Here is a 15,201-nt window from a genome sequence, read left to right on the forward strand (position 1 = left end):
CCCCGACCGGCAGCCTCAGGCATGAAATTCCTACACTATGTACAACTTGGAAATACCATACTGTAAGACAACGTGCTTGGAGTGCAATCTGCTATGATTATAATAATTCTAATTACTTTAACGCTTGTTTTATCCCATAAGCTTGTTGGAGGACGCACAATGAAAACCATCGAGTTGAGGGAGAAAACCTTTGACCTGAATAGTATGAAATCCTGCTTTTTTATAGCACAACAGGTAAATCATCAATCATCATACATACCTAGGTACCTACCTACCTAGGGAGTCATAGTGGTCATGCACGGCCTCCCTGGAGGCGATTATTGCCAAGGGCCATGCTGGGCAGAGAGAATAATGACACGTACAGGACTGTTTATGATATTTTATATTTATATTCGAATACCACATATAACATATAACATATAACATAAAATACATCGACTTTAATTTATAACCTTGAATTTTAGAACATTTTATTCTTCAGGGATACACAGGACCATAGCCTATGTACTACAGGGTCTACATCTGGGGTAGAGTACCTTGTACCTCCATGATAGTAAGGGTGCCCGCCCCAGCAGAGGTACCCGGGACTCCGGCAGGAACCACTGTGACTCTCCCTTGCGCCCTGCATAGCCAGTCAGGGAGCTCCACCCAGCTTATCCCATAAAGAACAAACTGTCCTCATCTCGTGTCGCCCCCATTCCTTCTCCATAAATACATTTCCTCACTCTACCTTTTTCTTCCTTTCCCCAATTGTTCTTAAATTAATCCGTCTCTGTCCAGCCCATATAGGTGATTTGAGAGCACCTCTGTTCCCCTTTAACCACATCCTCGCCATGCGATCTTTCGCCCCTCTAGTCTTGAGTCTCCTCGGGGCTACTGCGGCTGTCTCTGCCGCCGAGTCTGCCGAAGACTCTAATGTTGTCACCCTGACCCAGGATACCTTCAATGACTTTATTAAATCCCATGACTTGGTCCTCGCCGAGTTCTTCGCACCTTGGTGTGGTCATTGCAAGGCCCTCGGCCCCAAGTATGAGGAAGCTGCGACCGAGCTGAAGGCCAAGGATATTCCCCTGGTCAAGGTGGATTGTACCTTGGAAGAGGAGCTGTGCCGCACCTACGAGGTCGATGGGTACCCGACCCTGAAGGTCTTCCGTGGCCCTGACTCGCACAAGCCGTACGGAGGTGCCCGCCAAACCGATTCGTAAGTTATCCTGGGATCATATTTGCGGTGAATCATTATTGGCTGACCAGTGTGTGTTTTTTTCACGGTAGGATCGTCTCATACATGACCAAGCAGTCCATGCCGGCCGTGTCGACGGTGACTGAAGAAAACCTGGAAGAGTTCAAGACCCTGGACAAGATCGTGATCATCGGTTACGTGGCCTCTGACGACAAGGCCTCTAACAAGAGCTTCACCGCGTTCGCTGAATCCCAGAGAGACAACTACCTCTTCGCCGCCTCTAACGATGCCGCTCTCGCCAAGGCCGAGGGTGTCAAGCAGCCCTCCATTGTTCTCTACAAGGACTTCGACGAAAAGAAGGCCGTGTACGATGGCAAGCTGGAGGACGAGGACATCCTCAAGTTCGTGAAGAGTGCCAGTACCCCGCTTGTGGGCGAGCTGGGTCCTGAGACCTACTCTCAGTACATGGCGGTATGTTGCATTTTTCTACCCTGTCCCTTGGACCAGATAGAAACTGACCCGCTGCTCTTATCAGGCCGGCCTTCCCCTGGCTTACATCTTCGCCGAGACTGCGGAGGAGCGCGAGTCTTTCGCTGCTGAGTTCCGCCCGATTGCTGAGAAGCACCGCGGAGACATTAACATAGTCACCCTCGATGCCAAGCTGTTTGGTGCCCACGCCAGTAACCTTAACCTGGAGCCTGAGAAGTTCCCGGCCTTCGCCATCCAGGAGACCACGAAAAATGCCAAGTACCCCTACGACCAGACCAAGAAGCTTGATGCCAAGGAAGTCGGCAAGTTCATCAAGGATGTAGTTGATGGCAAGGTTGAGCCTAGCATCAAGTCGGAGCCAGTTCCCGAGACCCAGGAGGGCCCCGTCACTGTTGTCGTTGGCCGCAGCTACCAGGAGCTCGTCATCGACAATGAGAAGGATGTCCTGCTCGAGTTCTATGCTCCGTGGTGCGGTCACTGCAAGGCGTAAGTATTCCTATTCCATGTTCTCTTCCTCACCCTGCGCCCCGCTAACTGTTTCTGATAGTCTGGCTCCCAAGTACGACGAGCTCGCCGCTCTGTACAGCGACGTTGCTGAGTTCAAGGAGAAGGTCACCATTGCCAAAATCGATGCCACCGCCAACGATGTGCCGGACTCCATCACTGGGTTCCCGACCATCAAGCTCTACCCGGCTGGTGATAAGGGCGCCCCCGTCGAGTACGAGGGTTCGCGCAGCGTGGAGGACCTCGTCTCCTTCGTCAAGGAGAACGGCAAGTACAAGATTGATGGGTTGGCCGAGGGTACCAACAAGTCCGAGGACGGCGATGCCAGCTCCGCGTCCTCTACCAAGGCCGCGGAGACCGAGGCTCCTTCGGACGAGAGCCACGATGAACTGTAAGCTTGGGGTCCCTTTTTCTTGGGATTGGATTTCAATATAGCTTGTATTTCCCCAGTCAGAAATGGAAATCTGCCTGAATGCCTGTTCATCTCTACACTTCCCGTAACTTCTTTCAAGTAGACTAAACGTGTAGTATCCCGAGGTCGATGGGGCGGTTAGTCATCTGTGGTCGATCTATCCTGTGACGCGTAGCGCGAAACGCGTCGATCCCTTAACATCCAAGGCGCGATCTCAATTTCTGGGGAATCTTCTCTGACGCGCCCCGTCCCTTTTTCCTGAATGATTCCTCTCATCTCTTTCCGCAGAATTCCCTCCCTCGCCATGTCTAGCCCCCCGCTCAAACGCAACTCTGACCACCTCTCGGCCCCAGCAGTCGAGTCCAAGAAGCCCAAGGGTGGAAGCATCACGTCTTTTTTTGGAACACCGAAGCCTAAGGCTCAGGGGACGCAATCGACCAGCTCTCCTCGTAACAGCAGTTTCAACAAGGATAAATGGGTGGCGTCCTTGACTCCCGAGCAGAAGGAGCTGCTGCAGCTGGAAATTGACACCCTGCACGAGAGCTGGCTGGCTCATCTCAAGGATGAAGTCGTTACTCCTGAATTCCTGTCGCTCAAGCGTTTTCTCAAGAAAGAAAGAGAGTCCACGGTCAAAATCTTCCCCCCGGAAGAGGATGTCTATTCTTGGTAGGACATTGCACAAGTCCTCGAGGATGCAGCTCTGTTTTGAATCTATATTCTAATGAGACCTTAGGTCCCGACATACCCCGTTGCACAAGGTGAAAGTGGTCATTATTGGCCAGGATCCATACCACAACGTCAACCAAGCCCATGGCTTGGCCTTTTCTGTCCGTCCTCCCACCCGAGCTCCAGCCTCCCTGGTCAATATCTACAAAGCCATGAAGAAGAACTACCCGGATTTTGAAACCCCACCCAACAACGGAGGACTTCTCACTCCTTGGGCCGAACGGGGCGTCCTCATGCTCAACACATGCTTGACTGTTCGAGCGCATCAGGCTCACAGTCATTCCAACAAAGGATGGGAACAATTTACCCAGAAGGTTTTCGATCTGGTTGCTCGAGTGCGGACTCGTGGAGTGGTCTTCCTCGCGTGGGGGAAACCGGCTGGATTGCGCGTGACTAAAATCGACCGAAAGAGGCATTGTGTTTTACAATCAGCACATCCCAGTCCTTTTAGTGCCAACCTAGGCTTTGTAAGTTGATCTTTCTTTGGAGATTTTTCTGGGCTCGTCTTGAGTGGTGCTGACCGAAGTGTTTTACCAGTTCGACAATGGCCACTTCAAAAAATGCAACGATTGGCTTGCTTCGAGATACGGGCCCGACGAGATCATTGACTGGAGCTTGGTGCCTACCAAGAAGGCCATCTCATCGCCCTCAGGCAAAGAAAATGAACCAACGCCGACCAAACAGCTGCCCGAGGATCAATCCCCGGCGGGTGGGGACGCCCAAGCTAAACCTGCTCCAACGGATGAGTTCGATGACGCAGATGCTCTTGAAGCTCTGATTGCCGCAGAGACTGAGGGAAAACCCACAAGCCCTGTTTGATCACTCATTTGCATTTGGGACTATTTTTAGTGTACTTTAAGTGGCGTTGCTGTCGTTGGAGTCGTGGATTCGGGAATTTGAAACACGCAGAAATACATACGAACTGTTGATTTATTGACGAAAGGTTTAATAAGATAAGAAGATGTGAAGTGGGTCGCAGAAAATCTGGGAGGATTCGATGTTGCTACCCCCTACGTATACGCCTATAGTCGTAAATCTTTGTCTACAAAAGAAAGAGAAAAAAGAGACAAGAGATAATTATAAAAATAGATTAAACAAAGGATTAGAAAAATAGATGGAGAATAGATATAGAAAATAAAGAGAATTAATTAATTAACTAATTGAAGAGAAAAAATATCAATCAAATAGTAGTAGTAGTAGTAGTAAAATAGCTATCTATCTATATATTTCATAAAGAATAAAACCTCTTAAATAACCAGGATACAATGTAGTTAATAAGCCATTTCAACCTAATGCTTATTCTCTACTATATCTTTCAAAGTCTCCTGAGCGAAGCGAAAGCTAGCGGCTTGTCTCTCTTAAATTTCTCGAATGTCACTCATAATACTCACGACGTACAATCCTCCAACTCCAACAACCTTAGGTTGGGGGTGCTCCACAATTAGTCAGGATCCATACCTACGTAGGTACCTCCCAGGTTATCGATAACAACCTGGAGAATCCGACCTTGGGAAATGATCCTGAGTCCTCTGAGATGGAGCTCACCTGGCTCGCTGATACTCCGCAATCGCGGAATCGGACGCGAGCGGTGCGCGCGTGTCCCAATTGCCAGCGACGAAAGGTGCGCAGGTGGAATGCGTCCATGACCAAAACCAAGCTGATCCGATTCGAACCCAGAAACGATGCCGACACACCAATTCAGAGTCTGCACATAGCCAAGAGCATCGGTCATCGCGCAAGTCCAGCGACCGTCCTCCAACTCGGCCTGCTCGCAGAGATGGTGCGAATCGCTCCCGATATCATCCTTCTGGCACAGTAGGCCGGGCGAGGCCAGCATCTGCCGCTCCAGTCTTGCCGGTTCCTGGAACAGAGAGGTTTGTCGGGGATCTCAACCCGGAAGCTGTTATTCGAGAAAAGCTGAATGAGCCGACGGGGAACCCTTTACGAGACCGCATTGGGCTTTGGATTAGCTCTGCCACGCCAGAGGCCAGCAAAGACAAATCCCAAGCCGGTACCGATGCTATACCAACTCTGCCGTCCCAAACGGCCCTCGAAAGCTATGCGATCGTGTCGGTGTTGCATCGGCGCCATGCCGCTGCACTGCAGGCGTGTGAGCAGCTTCCAATGGCCACACGAGAGGCTTTGACCCCAATATATTTCTCCAAGGTTAATCGCATTATACCGCTCCTACACCAGGACTCATTTTCCCGCGCTCAAACCGAGGGCACGGAATCTGTGTTTCTAGAAAGAGCATTATGCCTTGTCGCAGCCAAAGACCGCGCGGCCACACCTCACCTTCGTCTTATAGCGGATGGCCCGATCGTCAGCCCCCGCCAATTCTGCTCCGATGTCTACAAAGGACTCGTTGTCGCCATGGATGCAGAATTGGAATCTGATCGGGTGACTCGCATTCGTGTCCTTGCGCTCATGTCCTTGCACTGCGAGGGCTATGAAGGCGCTGAAGCCGCATCCCTGCACCTGTGCCAGGCCATCCACCAGGCCCAAACAGTAGGTCTGCATCTTGACCGGCCGGGCCGAGCATCTGCAGACTCCCTCACTCAACTCTTTTGGTGCTTATGGACATTGGACAAGATGCATGCAAGTATCGGCGCCCGTCCCGTGCTCCTGGCTGATCGTGACATCGGGATTTCCAAACCCAATCCCAACGCCCGGCCATCGCGGAGAGCATTCGACGTGTGGTTTGCCGTGTCAGATCTACTCGCGACTGTGATCTCATTTTATCGGCCCTCAGCTGATACTACTAGCGGATGGGAAGAAGGTTTTCCAGCCTTTGAAGATATTGTAGGAGACGCGCAAGAGGATTTGGATTTTGCTACTTTGTGTGCGTTCCGACACCAGCGAAGCCATGGGGAGGATACTAATTTATTACATTTGCGGGCTAACCCTGCGCAGGCTTTCTGGAACTCTACTATCATTCCGTTGCGATCCTGTCATGTCGGCACAAACTGGTTGAGAGTTTCGACACCACTAAGCTCTCATCGATTCGGCAAGGACTGGCAGCCGTGCGGATTCATTCTATCGTCGCATCGGAATGCGCGGATCTTGCACCTCTGCCCCTTGTCCCGTACGCTGTCGCTTTGTCGATGGGGGTCTCCTATCGACAGCTTCGCTCCAGCAAATTAATCACGCACATTGACCGTGCCAAGGCGAGTTTGGAAGCGTGCTGTGCGCTGTTGGAAGGCCTGAGCTGCTACTGGTATTCTGCCGAAGCGATGGCCCGGCTCGGGCGCAAAGCGCTGCACCAGATTGAGGTCCCACTCAGCCAAGAACCTCAGGAACAAACCCGTTCATCGCACGTAGTAGACCCCAATGACAGTATCAACCCGAGCCGGGATACGTCTGATGTCGCCTATCCAAATGAATTCCAGTCTGGTGAGGGCAACTCTACCATGCCCCCAGCGACATCGACCGAAATGGCGACCGGGACTCTTGGAGAACCGAGCGATTTGGATGCCACCGTGCATGGGTTTGCCGACATCGACACCCTTTTTGGGGAATTGTTCGATCTCTCCCTCCCCACGAACTTTTGGGATCCTATCTTCATGGAGACCCCCGATGCATAGGGTGACATGAGATGAGGATATGAGGATGGACACCGAAATCCTAGTGCCGGATGATTCGACCCTTTAAGGCAAGGTTCCTAGGGCCGTGGGATTCAGTGGTCCCTCTTCTCAGTTTCAGGCGAGAAACCCGCCCTTCGCGGCTCGTCCTGGCCCCCTCGACTGTGGGGAATCAAATAGCGATCGTCAGTCTCACTTCCTGAAACTGGGATTTTTCAGCCGCGGACTGGGTCTTAGACCATGTCCCACCGATCATCCCCCTTTGAGAGAGATTTGAGAGAGAGAGAGAGAGAGAGAGAAGTTCTCTATCGAAGGATTCGCTGCAATTTTTGGTGCTTTTTTCGGGGTCTCCGGGAGATTTGGTCGAATCATCATTTGAGCGCACGGGTGTCAAAGGAGAACAAAGACGCCCGTCTCCACCACACGCCCAAGTGGCCCTAAGAAATGGGCATCTTCGGGCTTTTTGGCCCCCCCGTGGCCATCAGATGAAGAACAGGGAAAAACATAAGATCGGCTACAGCCCCGAGATCCTTCTTTTTTCTTTTTCTTCTTGTTCTATTTTTGCTTTTGTTTAAGCGGTTTCATTGATTTGAACCCCCCTCCCCCAAGGGACAAAAAAACAATTTTGATCCACTTTGACACTCTCGTCCCAGAGTCACCACCCCCCCGGTATACACTCTCAACCTTGCGTGGCCAGCCATCTCTCTCTCTCTCTCCCAGCTTTAACCCCTCCAAGTCTCTTCTCAACCATGACGGAAACCCCTTCTTGGTTCCAGTGATTTTATACTCGACCATCCCCGATGGATGCTGGCATGGTGTTTGATTGGCATCGCGTTCGAGCTTAACGGTTGCTTGAAACTTGCCAAGGAATCGATCTTTTTTTGGTTTTTTTTTTCTCCTATACATTAATATATTCATATCAATCGATGTGTGGGACACATACCGCTTGAGATCCGTGAGAAGCAAGCAATATCCATCATCTTCAAATGGCTCTTGAACCCGACAGTCATGGACGTGCCGGCGTCGAAACTGAGAAAGAGCTGGCACCGGAACCCACGCCTACCGATGAGGCTATGCCCACCGATGAAGGCGTGTCTACCGATGAGCCCCAATATCCCGTCCATCCGATTCCTCAGCTCCAGGCCCCTTTCGAGGAATCCATTATTGAAACGAACGAGGTACCTCCCGAGGACCGAGTCGTGAGCATCGATGTTCAATCGCGCCGTCGAGATTTACTCGAGAACGACGAATATGAGCGGCTGTGCGGCCGGAAATGGCGTCAACGAGACACCGAAAGGTGGGTGGCTCCGTAGATTCCATGGCTTCTTGGGTCGTCACGGTGCTCTGAACTAACTCCCTCGCGCAGATACCATCCGTTTTGGAAGCTGGTCTCGCAGATGGTCTTCGGAGTCCATCTTCTGGCCAAGCGCATCGCGATATCAGAAGTCGAGGTCATGAAGATCCTCCAGACTCACGTCGACGAACTAGACGGATTTCTGCAAAGAACGACGGAAGACTTTTTGATTATCCGACTGGATGTTCGCACCAGAATTCACTATCTCAGTTTACCGCTGCAGAATCTGGCCATGTTTGACGAAATGCTGGAGGATCGGAACTTCCGATTGGCCATCGTGGCCTATAATGACCAGATTGAACATGCCATCAAGCGATTCACCATGGCCATTACTGATTCCCTCAAGGATGCCCGGAAGGGCAAAGAAGCGATGGGTGCTCTATGGCACTACCTCCGGCAGCGCGCTGATGAAGGCTGTTTCGAGTCGGAGAGTCTCACGGCATTCTACCAAGCCATGACCGAGAACATGGAGGGCTGGGTCGTCGCGTTGGCAAAGCTGCGTCGGCGTGGCGCTGGGCTCCAAAAGGCACTGGGCCAACTGGGCCTGGCGGTCACAGAGATGCAACGACGGGTGGGTGTGGCGAGTCGGAAAGACCTGGTGAGTATTTCAGCCCATGCGTTCATGATTCCCGAGCCAAATTCTCATTTTTTTCTAGCGGTCCTTCATGAAGATGGCCAACAGAAGCGCGGGCCGGAACTCGGTCAGGCAAAGGCTGTTTACCAAAGGACTGTCCACCCCAGCCTCCCGTCCCAAGTCTGACAAACCACTGCCACGCGATCCATTGTCAAAATCTTCGAAGTCGCCAAAGCCATCGAAGCCGGCAAACAACCCAACAGCCTCTAAACAATTGAGTAATGAACCAGCCACCAAGCAAAGTGGCCCCGATCCTAATAATGCCAAGGTCACTAGCGACATGACCAGACCAAAGATTCTTAGTCGAGCCAAATCTTGCAGTGCTCTCGTGGGAGAACCCGGCGCCGGCGCCGCGGTCTCGAATATGCGAATTCCAGGGAGGCTGACTCGAAAGCTGTCCAAAACTTTTCTCCTGTCAAGGCAATCCCTCAGTGATTTGGCGCAGAGTCGGCCTGCGACGGCCCCACCCAGGTCACTTCGACCATCGCGCAGTATTTCGTTTGAGCACCTCAGAGCCTTTGCGACAGGACGGCCTCGATCCCAGCACTCCACGGCGAAGCCGCCTACGCGACAAGCCGACCAGCAGCAACCCGATCATCGGGAGACCATGAAATCCCAAATCTCGCATTTTCTCAAGAGGGATCGCGTGGTCGAGGCTTGGGATAACATGGCTAAGAAGCCGGGGTGTTGCGGCGGCAGGTTTGCCAGGTCGAGAGATTGGCCCTGCAGCATATTCCGGACCAAGCCATCAAATGACCCGCAAGCCCATGCTGCCAAAGGCAAAGAGCCCAATCTCTCGGGGCCAGAGATGGAAAAACAGATGTCATGGGCGCCAGGTGCGCCAGACGCCCTGAATACGTATTCGATTAAAGACAAACGGGAAGTCTCTCCGCGGATACATGTTCTATCGGTGCAAACAGGCTTGGATGAAAATTCCGGAGCTCGTCGCGAGCGAGATGGCCACGATGCAGACAATGATGCCAGCTCGGCGATTACCGCCTTACCATCGCTGGCGCCTCGCTCGCCTCTTTCGGTCCCCTCGGTAAGTTGCGGTTGCATAGATCTCTTCCCTGGTCATGAGACTAACCAGATCGCTTCCTAACAGATTCCTTCTGAACAACCTCGCAGCGTCAGTGCCCAGGCCTGAGGACTCACGTCTGGTTCAGTTCTACATATCCCATTTCGCTATTGCGATGCTTGTCTTCCCCTAATCCGCTGTGGACGCTTCACATACCTCTCCATCCCCATTCCCTTCTCCGACCTATTGAGGCCCTGCCATCTTGAGAGCCTAATGGCTCTTGGTCCATCATGACTCACGCCTTCCCCCGGTCTATACGCTGCATTTAATAGCAATGAACATTGCCGGTATAATTGCCCAAGGTCGACGACACCGGGGTGCCACCGCGTCCGGAAACGCATCTCGGCCGTCAACACGGTGTTTGAAATCTGCTTGGCAGACAGCAGATTTTCTGGGGAGGAGTCCATCACACGAGTGATCTTGCCACAGCAATCACAATCAAGTGGCATTGGATGCGCCAGGGCATCAAAGCTTTCTCCCTCAGGCTTGATGCCTTGAGCCCTCTCTTATGGCCTCCATACTCTGTAGAGAGATACATAGTCTACCCTCCACATGCTTTACCCATTGCACAAAGAATATGTCTACATTAGACCCAAAGATACCGAATCAAATGACATTAATCGTACAAAACATTGAAAAAAAGGAACTTAAGATTTTGCAGATTCTCGCGGCCAGGTCCTCCGAGATTCCTCGAAAGGCTCACCCTGCACGCGTTTCCCCCCTCCCAAAGTAGCGCAGTAACGCCCAGAATGACCAAAAGAAGCGATAACAACGGACCACTCCATAACATATAAGCACCACTACCCAAAAACCAAAGGAAGAATGGATCATTTGCAGCGCTTTTCCACGATGTTCGGGCCGTGCTCCTCGTATTCCTTCTTGGAGATCCACATCTGGTGGAAGGTGCCCAGACTGGCCAGGATACTGCCACCAATCCAGGAGCCAAAGCGGCGCTCGGCGGTGTTTCCAGGGGCTGAAATGCGCACTCGTGGCCCCGGAAAAAGCTGCATCAGCTCGTGGTTCAGGCGATCGGTGAAGCCGTAGAGCAGACTAGATGCGCCGGTCACCACGACATTGGCCAGCAGGTGAGGGCGAATATCCACATCGACGCCGCTCAATGCACCCTTGATGAGCTCCGGAATAGTCTGGGACGAGGTTGGGGCCGGAAAAGGTGAGTCTGGGTCTGGGATGGCCGCCTTGACATCAAACAAGGATTCAACCACGCGGAAGCGATCAACGCCGAAGACCTGGTTGTAGCCGTCGGGGAACTCAAACGGGCGACCGGGCCAGGTTCGGGCCGTCTCCTCGTTCGAGACGCCTGTGGGACCAGTGGCAGAGAGCTTGTTCGGCCCAGGCCAAACCTGGACGACGCACTCCTTGAACTCGGACAGCGTGCGTTCTTCGAGCAGCGAGCGATACGATGCGTCGGGCGCCTTCTCAGCGGGGAAGGTCTTGTACTTGGCCTGGGGCGCCTGCCCGGCCTCCACGGCGGTCTTGGAGCTAATCAAATAATGCGGTGTGATCGTGATCGGTTGCGGGGAGTTGGACTTGAACAATGCGCGGATCTGCGATGAGATGTAATCACCGCCCAGCGGGGAATGCTGCACGCCTCGTTTGAGGATCATACCATCATGGACAGGGGTGATGGAGATGTTCGAGGCGCCAATGTCGACCACAAGGGCAGAAGCCTTGCCGGAGGCAAAACTGCAGATAAAACAGGTCAGTGAAATGCAGCCACCGTACAGACCAAAGCAACACATACGCCGCGAGCACTCCACTTCGTGCCAGATAAAAGGCCGGCGTGCCCCATTTCTCCATCGCAATCTCAATGGTCTTCTCGCGCGCCTTTGCAGGATTCCATCCGGGCTCGGTCATCAGCAGCGGACTGTCGGCCAGAGGCTTCTCATCCGACTCCACCTCCATTTCCGTCGGGAGCTCGTCGTTGGAAATGTCGTTCAGGCCGTTCTGGAATGGGTTTCCAGGCTTTGCGCCAGTGAGTCGCGAGGTGAATGAATACTCCCACACCTTCTCTGCCATATCCCAATCCTCGACAATACCATCCTTGCCGACCGGGTTGTGGACGGACAGAGCAGGCCGTGGGGTAACAAAGACATCATCGCCGAATATTAGTTTCTCTTGGCCGTCGGCGTTGTATTTGCCATAGTAGGTTGGGACCAGCGATTTTGGGGCATCTTCACCGGCAAAGCCAGCGCGCGTGGTTGAATATCCTGGGTCCAAGACAATGGCCGACACCTCATCTACACGCGCCAAGAAAGTCAGCATATGTACAATGTAGCGCCCGAGCATCCTAAACTGCAGAGGCGAAACTAATAGTCATCGCATCTCTCTTGTGTCACGTACCTCCGCCGTACTCGGCAGCTTGGGGTGGATTGGAAGGGTTCATGGCGAAAGTCGCGCAGGGGTTTGTGGGAGACGGAGTTGAGACAATCGCAGGGTTGAGCAAGGAGTATTGGAAAGACAGACCGACAATTTCACGCCGGTATCATGGAATCCCGGAGGACAATGGGTGAGGGGAAAAGGAAAGTAGGGAGAAGAGCGGTGGTGCGGACGAGCAGCTTTGGCGGAGGGCGGGTTGGATCCTTGGCGGTGGATGACCTCACCCGTCCACTCTTTTGTCTCTTTTTCTTCCTTCTCCTATGCCTACACTGATTTTCGCAAGACATCATGGACCCTGAACCCGATATCGCACCCACGGAATCTCTCTTCCGCCCAGTCAAGCGGCGCAAGTTCGTACGGCGACGTCCTGATCATGACGCCGAGGATACTGCCCATGCGGACTCAGCCATAGGAAACAATGAAACCGACCGTCGCGCGCCCGAGACGCATTCAAATCTAGATACTGAAGATGGCATACAAAATACAGGGGCTGTCCGTTTCCGCCGGCTCCATGCCGTTCGCAAAGGCGGCATAGGCTTCTCCACGACTCGGACCGGCAATGGCCATGGCCAAACGGCGCCGGAGCCAGCAGAAGACCTCGAAAAGGAGAAGATCGAGGCTATGTGCGACCGGTTTACTGCACACACAGGCCAGACGGTGGATGTGGACAAGCACATGTACGAACTCTCTCTCTCACGGCTGTTCGTGACACACTGGACTAACGAGATAAGGATGGCGTATATAGATTCCGAAATGGCGAGACGCTTCCAACACAACTTGCCTCCTGATCGCCCTGAGGCTGACCGGTCCACCGTCGAAGAATCGGGCGATCAATCGAGACCTGGTCAACAGCGTGAGCCCGCATCGCTGGGCAAATTACATGAAATTGATCTCGGCCAAGAGACCAAGTTGCAGAATATTGAGCGGACAGAGGCTGCGACTCGACATCTTGTGGGCGACGAGGAGTCCGCACACGAGGCGACACCCCATCCTGATAGCTCTGGCCAAGATGTCAAGTCGTGGCGCACTCGTAAGCGTCGGACAAGTGCCGACGTTGAACGAGATCGGCTTGTGGAGGAGGTCTTACGCGAAAGCAAATGTACGTGGATCCGAGTTTTCTCTCTCTCTCTCTCTCTCTTCTCTCTCAACATGGGTGCTAACTTTTCATCGCTTTAGTGGATGTGTATGACGAACCGGAAGATGAACCGGTGGATGACCAGGCAGCCGACGACCGAGTTGCCGAGCAGTTCCGACGAGACTTTATGGATGCCATCCAGTCTCGTCGGCGAATCGCCCGGACGCGCAACACGAAGACGACCAAGACCGAGGCCCCTCGAGGACCCAAATTGGGAGGCAGTCGAAGTGCCCGAGCTGCGATGCGGGAAATGCAGGGGAAAGCCGGGCAGAAATAAGTGACACTGAATCTCGAGTGTTCGCTTGGAGAGTGAGGTCTCGCTGGGAAGGGGTTCTGCCTAGTATACACGGGGCACAGGACATGTCCCGATAGGATCTTTCGATGCTGGACACCAGATAACAAAGTGCCATCTTGACTGCATAAATGCCGAAGGATCAAGCCGCAATCTAATGATTTGACTGGAATATTTGTAAGTGTGTTCTGTAGCTTGGTATTTAAATACTTTGTTATCCCCGTAGGTAGTAGAGGGTAGTCTACTGTGGCTGACTTGTCCCTTCATTGACGTTGATTAGTGTAATTCTTATGGCAGAAATTACGGGGAATTAATATGACTCTGTCTCAGCCTCGACGTGTATGGGCGCTTGGCCGTGTCTCACATAGATGACGGGCGGGTCGGGGTATTTTTGGGGGGTTAAACAGAGGTTTAACAGAGCCATGGGTAGTTGTTCTATTATTAAATATATTATATTATGTATATTACGTATAATATCAAGTACACAAGTCTACATGTACATATTATATGGATATACGGAGACAGAACCAGAAACATGCAAGGGATCCACCGGTCTAGAACTGAGCCATGTGCAGTCGAGAATCATCGATCGACATCGAGCCCTGCCAGAGCTTGGTACTATCCAATACTTTATCCATCATCCTACATACATGCGTAGTCATCCATGGATCTATCCATGGATGGATGTATAGATACCGCAATATGAGGCCACTTACTCAAGTACGTGTTTCACAATTCGGGTATTTTGGATATTTTGGATGCCTAGTTGATTTGGGAGGATTATTGTATTCTATTACTAGTATACTAGCATACTGGTATGGACAGTGGGTCCCATTGGGCTGAGCTGTGGCGTTGGGTGTCATTTTACGGATACAGCAAATGCGAGATATATCACACCATCTCTCGATGAGTCGAGTGTCAGTAGAAAGGAAGTAATTAGTACCTACAGTATACATATATAGTATATAGTATATAGTATAATTACTGGTATAATCACGTTATCAACCCAAAAGTGAGCGATACGCCGTGTATCAGTGATAGTGCCCCTCAGCCAATCAGCTGGCGCGGGCCTAAATTCAGGGGGCCCGAGATGCCACTAGTTGTCACCCCCGGTCGAGACTCTTTCTCTCTTTCTTTCCTTCTTTCTCTTCTTGTTTTTCTCGTTTCTCATTTTCTTCTCATCGAGGATCTTGCATTCGTTTCCTTGTCCTCTCTCTCTCTCTCTCTCTCCAGTCTCTTCCCCAGCCACACTCGTTGTCTCGCATCACCATCTGATCCCAGTGTCTTAGAGACCCCCCAAACTCACCGCGCTGTTTCTGCGTCCCTTTCTTTCTTCAATTATCTTCTTTTCTTCCTCTTCTTCTTTTTTTTCTTGACTTGCAGGTTGATCCTGCCCCATTTCTTACTCAGTTAGATCCC

The 15,201-nt window shown here is 52.1% G+C and overlaps 6 protein-coding genes across 6 annotated transcripts; 5 read left to right on the plus strand and 1 right to left on the minus strand.

The window, feature by feature from the left end:
• Positions 1 to 833: 833 nt before the first annotated feature.
• Positions 834 to 2,568, plus strand: pdiA (protein disulfide isomerase PDI1; the record flags this gene model as incomplete). The annotated part of the gene is made up of 4 exons (XM_056654285.1): positions 834 to 1,201; positions 1,273 to 1,651; positions 1,716 to 2,155; positions 2,217 to 2,568. The coding sequence occupies 4 exons, from the start codon at positions 834 to 836 to the stop codon at positions 2,566 to 2,568; spliced, it is 1,539 nt and encodes a 512-aa protein (XP_056512312.1).
• A 321-nt stretch (positions 2,569 to 2,889) lies between these two features.
• Positions 2,890 to 4,130, plus strand: NUU61_003704 (uracil-DNA glycosylase; the record flags this gene model as incomplete). The annotated part of the gene is made up of 3 exons (XM_056654286.1): positions 2,890 to 3,251; positions 3,319 to 3,778; positions 3,849 to 4,130. The coding sequence occupies 3 exons, from the start codon at positions 2,890 to 2,892 to the stop codon at positions 4,128 to 4,130; spliced, it is 1,104 nt and encodes a 367-aa protein (XP_056512313.1).
• A 715-nt stretch (positions 4,131 to 4,845) lies between these two features.
• On the plus strand, positions 4,846 to 6,895 carry NUU61_003705 (transcription factor domain-containing protein; the record flags this gene model as incomplete). The annotated part of the gene is made up of 3 exons (XM_056654287.1): positions 4,846 to 4,932; positions 4,989 to 6,153; positions 6,225 to 6,895. The coding sequence occupies 3 exons, from the start codon at positions 4,846 to 4,848 to the stop codon at positions 6,893 to 6,895; spliced, it is 1,923 nt and encodes a 640-aa protein (XP_056512314.1).
• Positions 6,896 to 7,878: 983 nt separating this feature from the next.
• On the plus strand, positions 7,879 to 10,027 carry NUU61_003706 (uncharacterized protein; the record flags this gene model as incomplete). Its single annotated transcript, XM_056654288.1, has 4 exons — positions 7,879 to 8,189; positions 8,259 to 8,844; positions 8,903 to 9,922; positions 9,986 to 10,027. The coding sequence occupies 4 exons, from the start codon at positions 7,879 to 7,881 to the stop codon at positions 10,025 to 10,027; spliced, it is 1,959 nt and encodes a 652-aa protein (XP_056512315.1).
• A 758-nt stretch (positions 10,028 to 10,785) lies between these two features.
• NUU61_003707 (actin family protein) lies at positions 10,786 to 12,362 on the minus strand (the record flags this gene model as incomplete). Its single annotated transcript, XM_056654289.1, has 3 exons — positions 10,786 to 11,662; positions 11,721 to 12,216; positions 12,320 to 12,362. 3 exons carry the CDS (start codon positions 12,360 to 12,362, stop codon positions 10,786 to 10,788), a joined length of 1,416 nt encoding a protein of 471 aa, XP_056512316.1.
• Positions 12,363 to 12,643: 281 nt separating this feature from the next.
• Positions 12,644 to 13,767, plus strand: NUU61_003708 (telomere length and silencing 1 family protein; the record flags this gene model as incomplete). The annotated part of the gene is made up of 2 exons (XM_056654290.1): positions 12,644 to 13,454; positions 13,532 to 13,767. 2 exons carry the CDS (start codon positions 12,644 to 12,646, stop codon positions 13,765 to 13,767), a joined length of 1,047 nt encoding a protein of 348 aa, XP_056512317.1.
• Positions 13,768 to 15,201: the final 1,434 nt, after the last annotated feature.

Source organism: Penicillium alfredii (assembly GCF_028826965.1).
Source record: "Penicillium alfredii strain IBT 34128 chromosome Unknown utg000005l_segment0_segment0, whole genome shotgun sequence".
Taxonomy (NCBI): Eukaryota; Fungi; Ascomycota; class Eurotiomycetes; order Eurotiales; family Aspergillaceae; genus Penicillium; species Penicillium alfredii.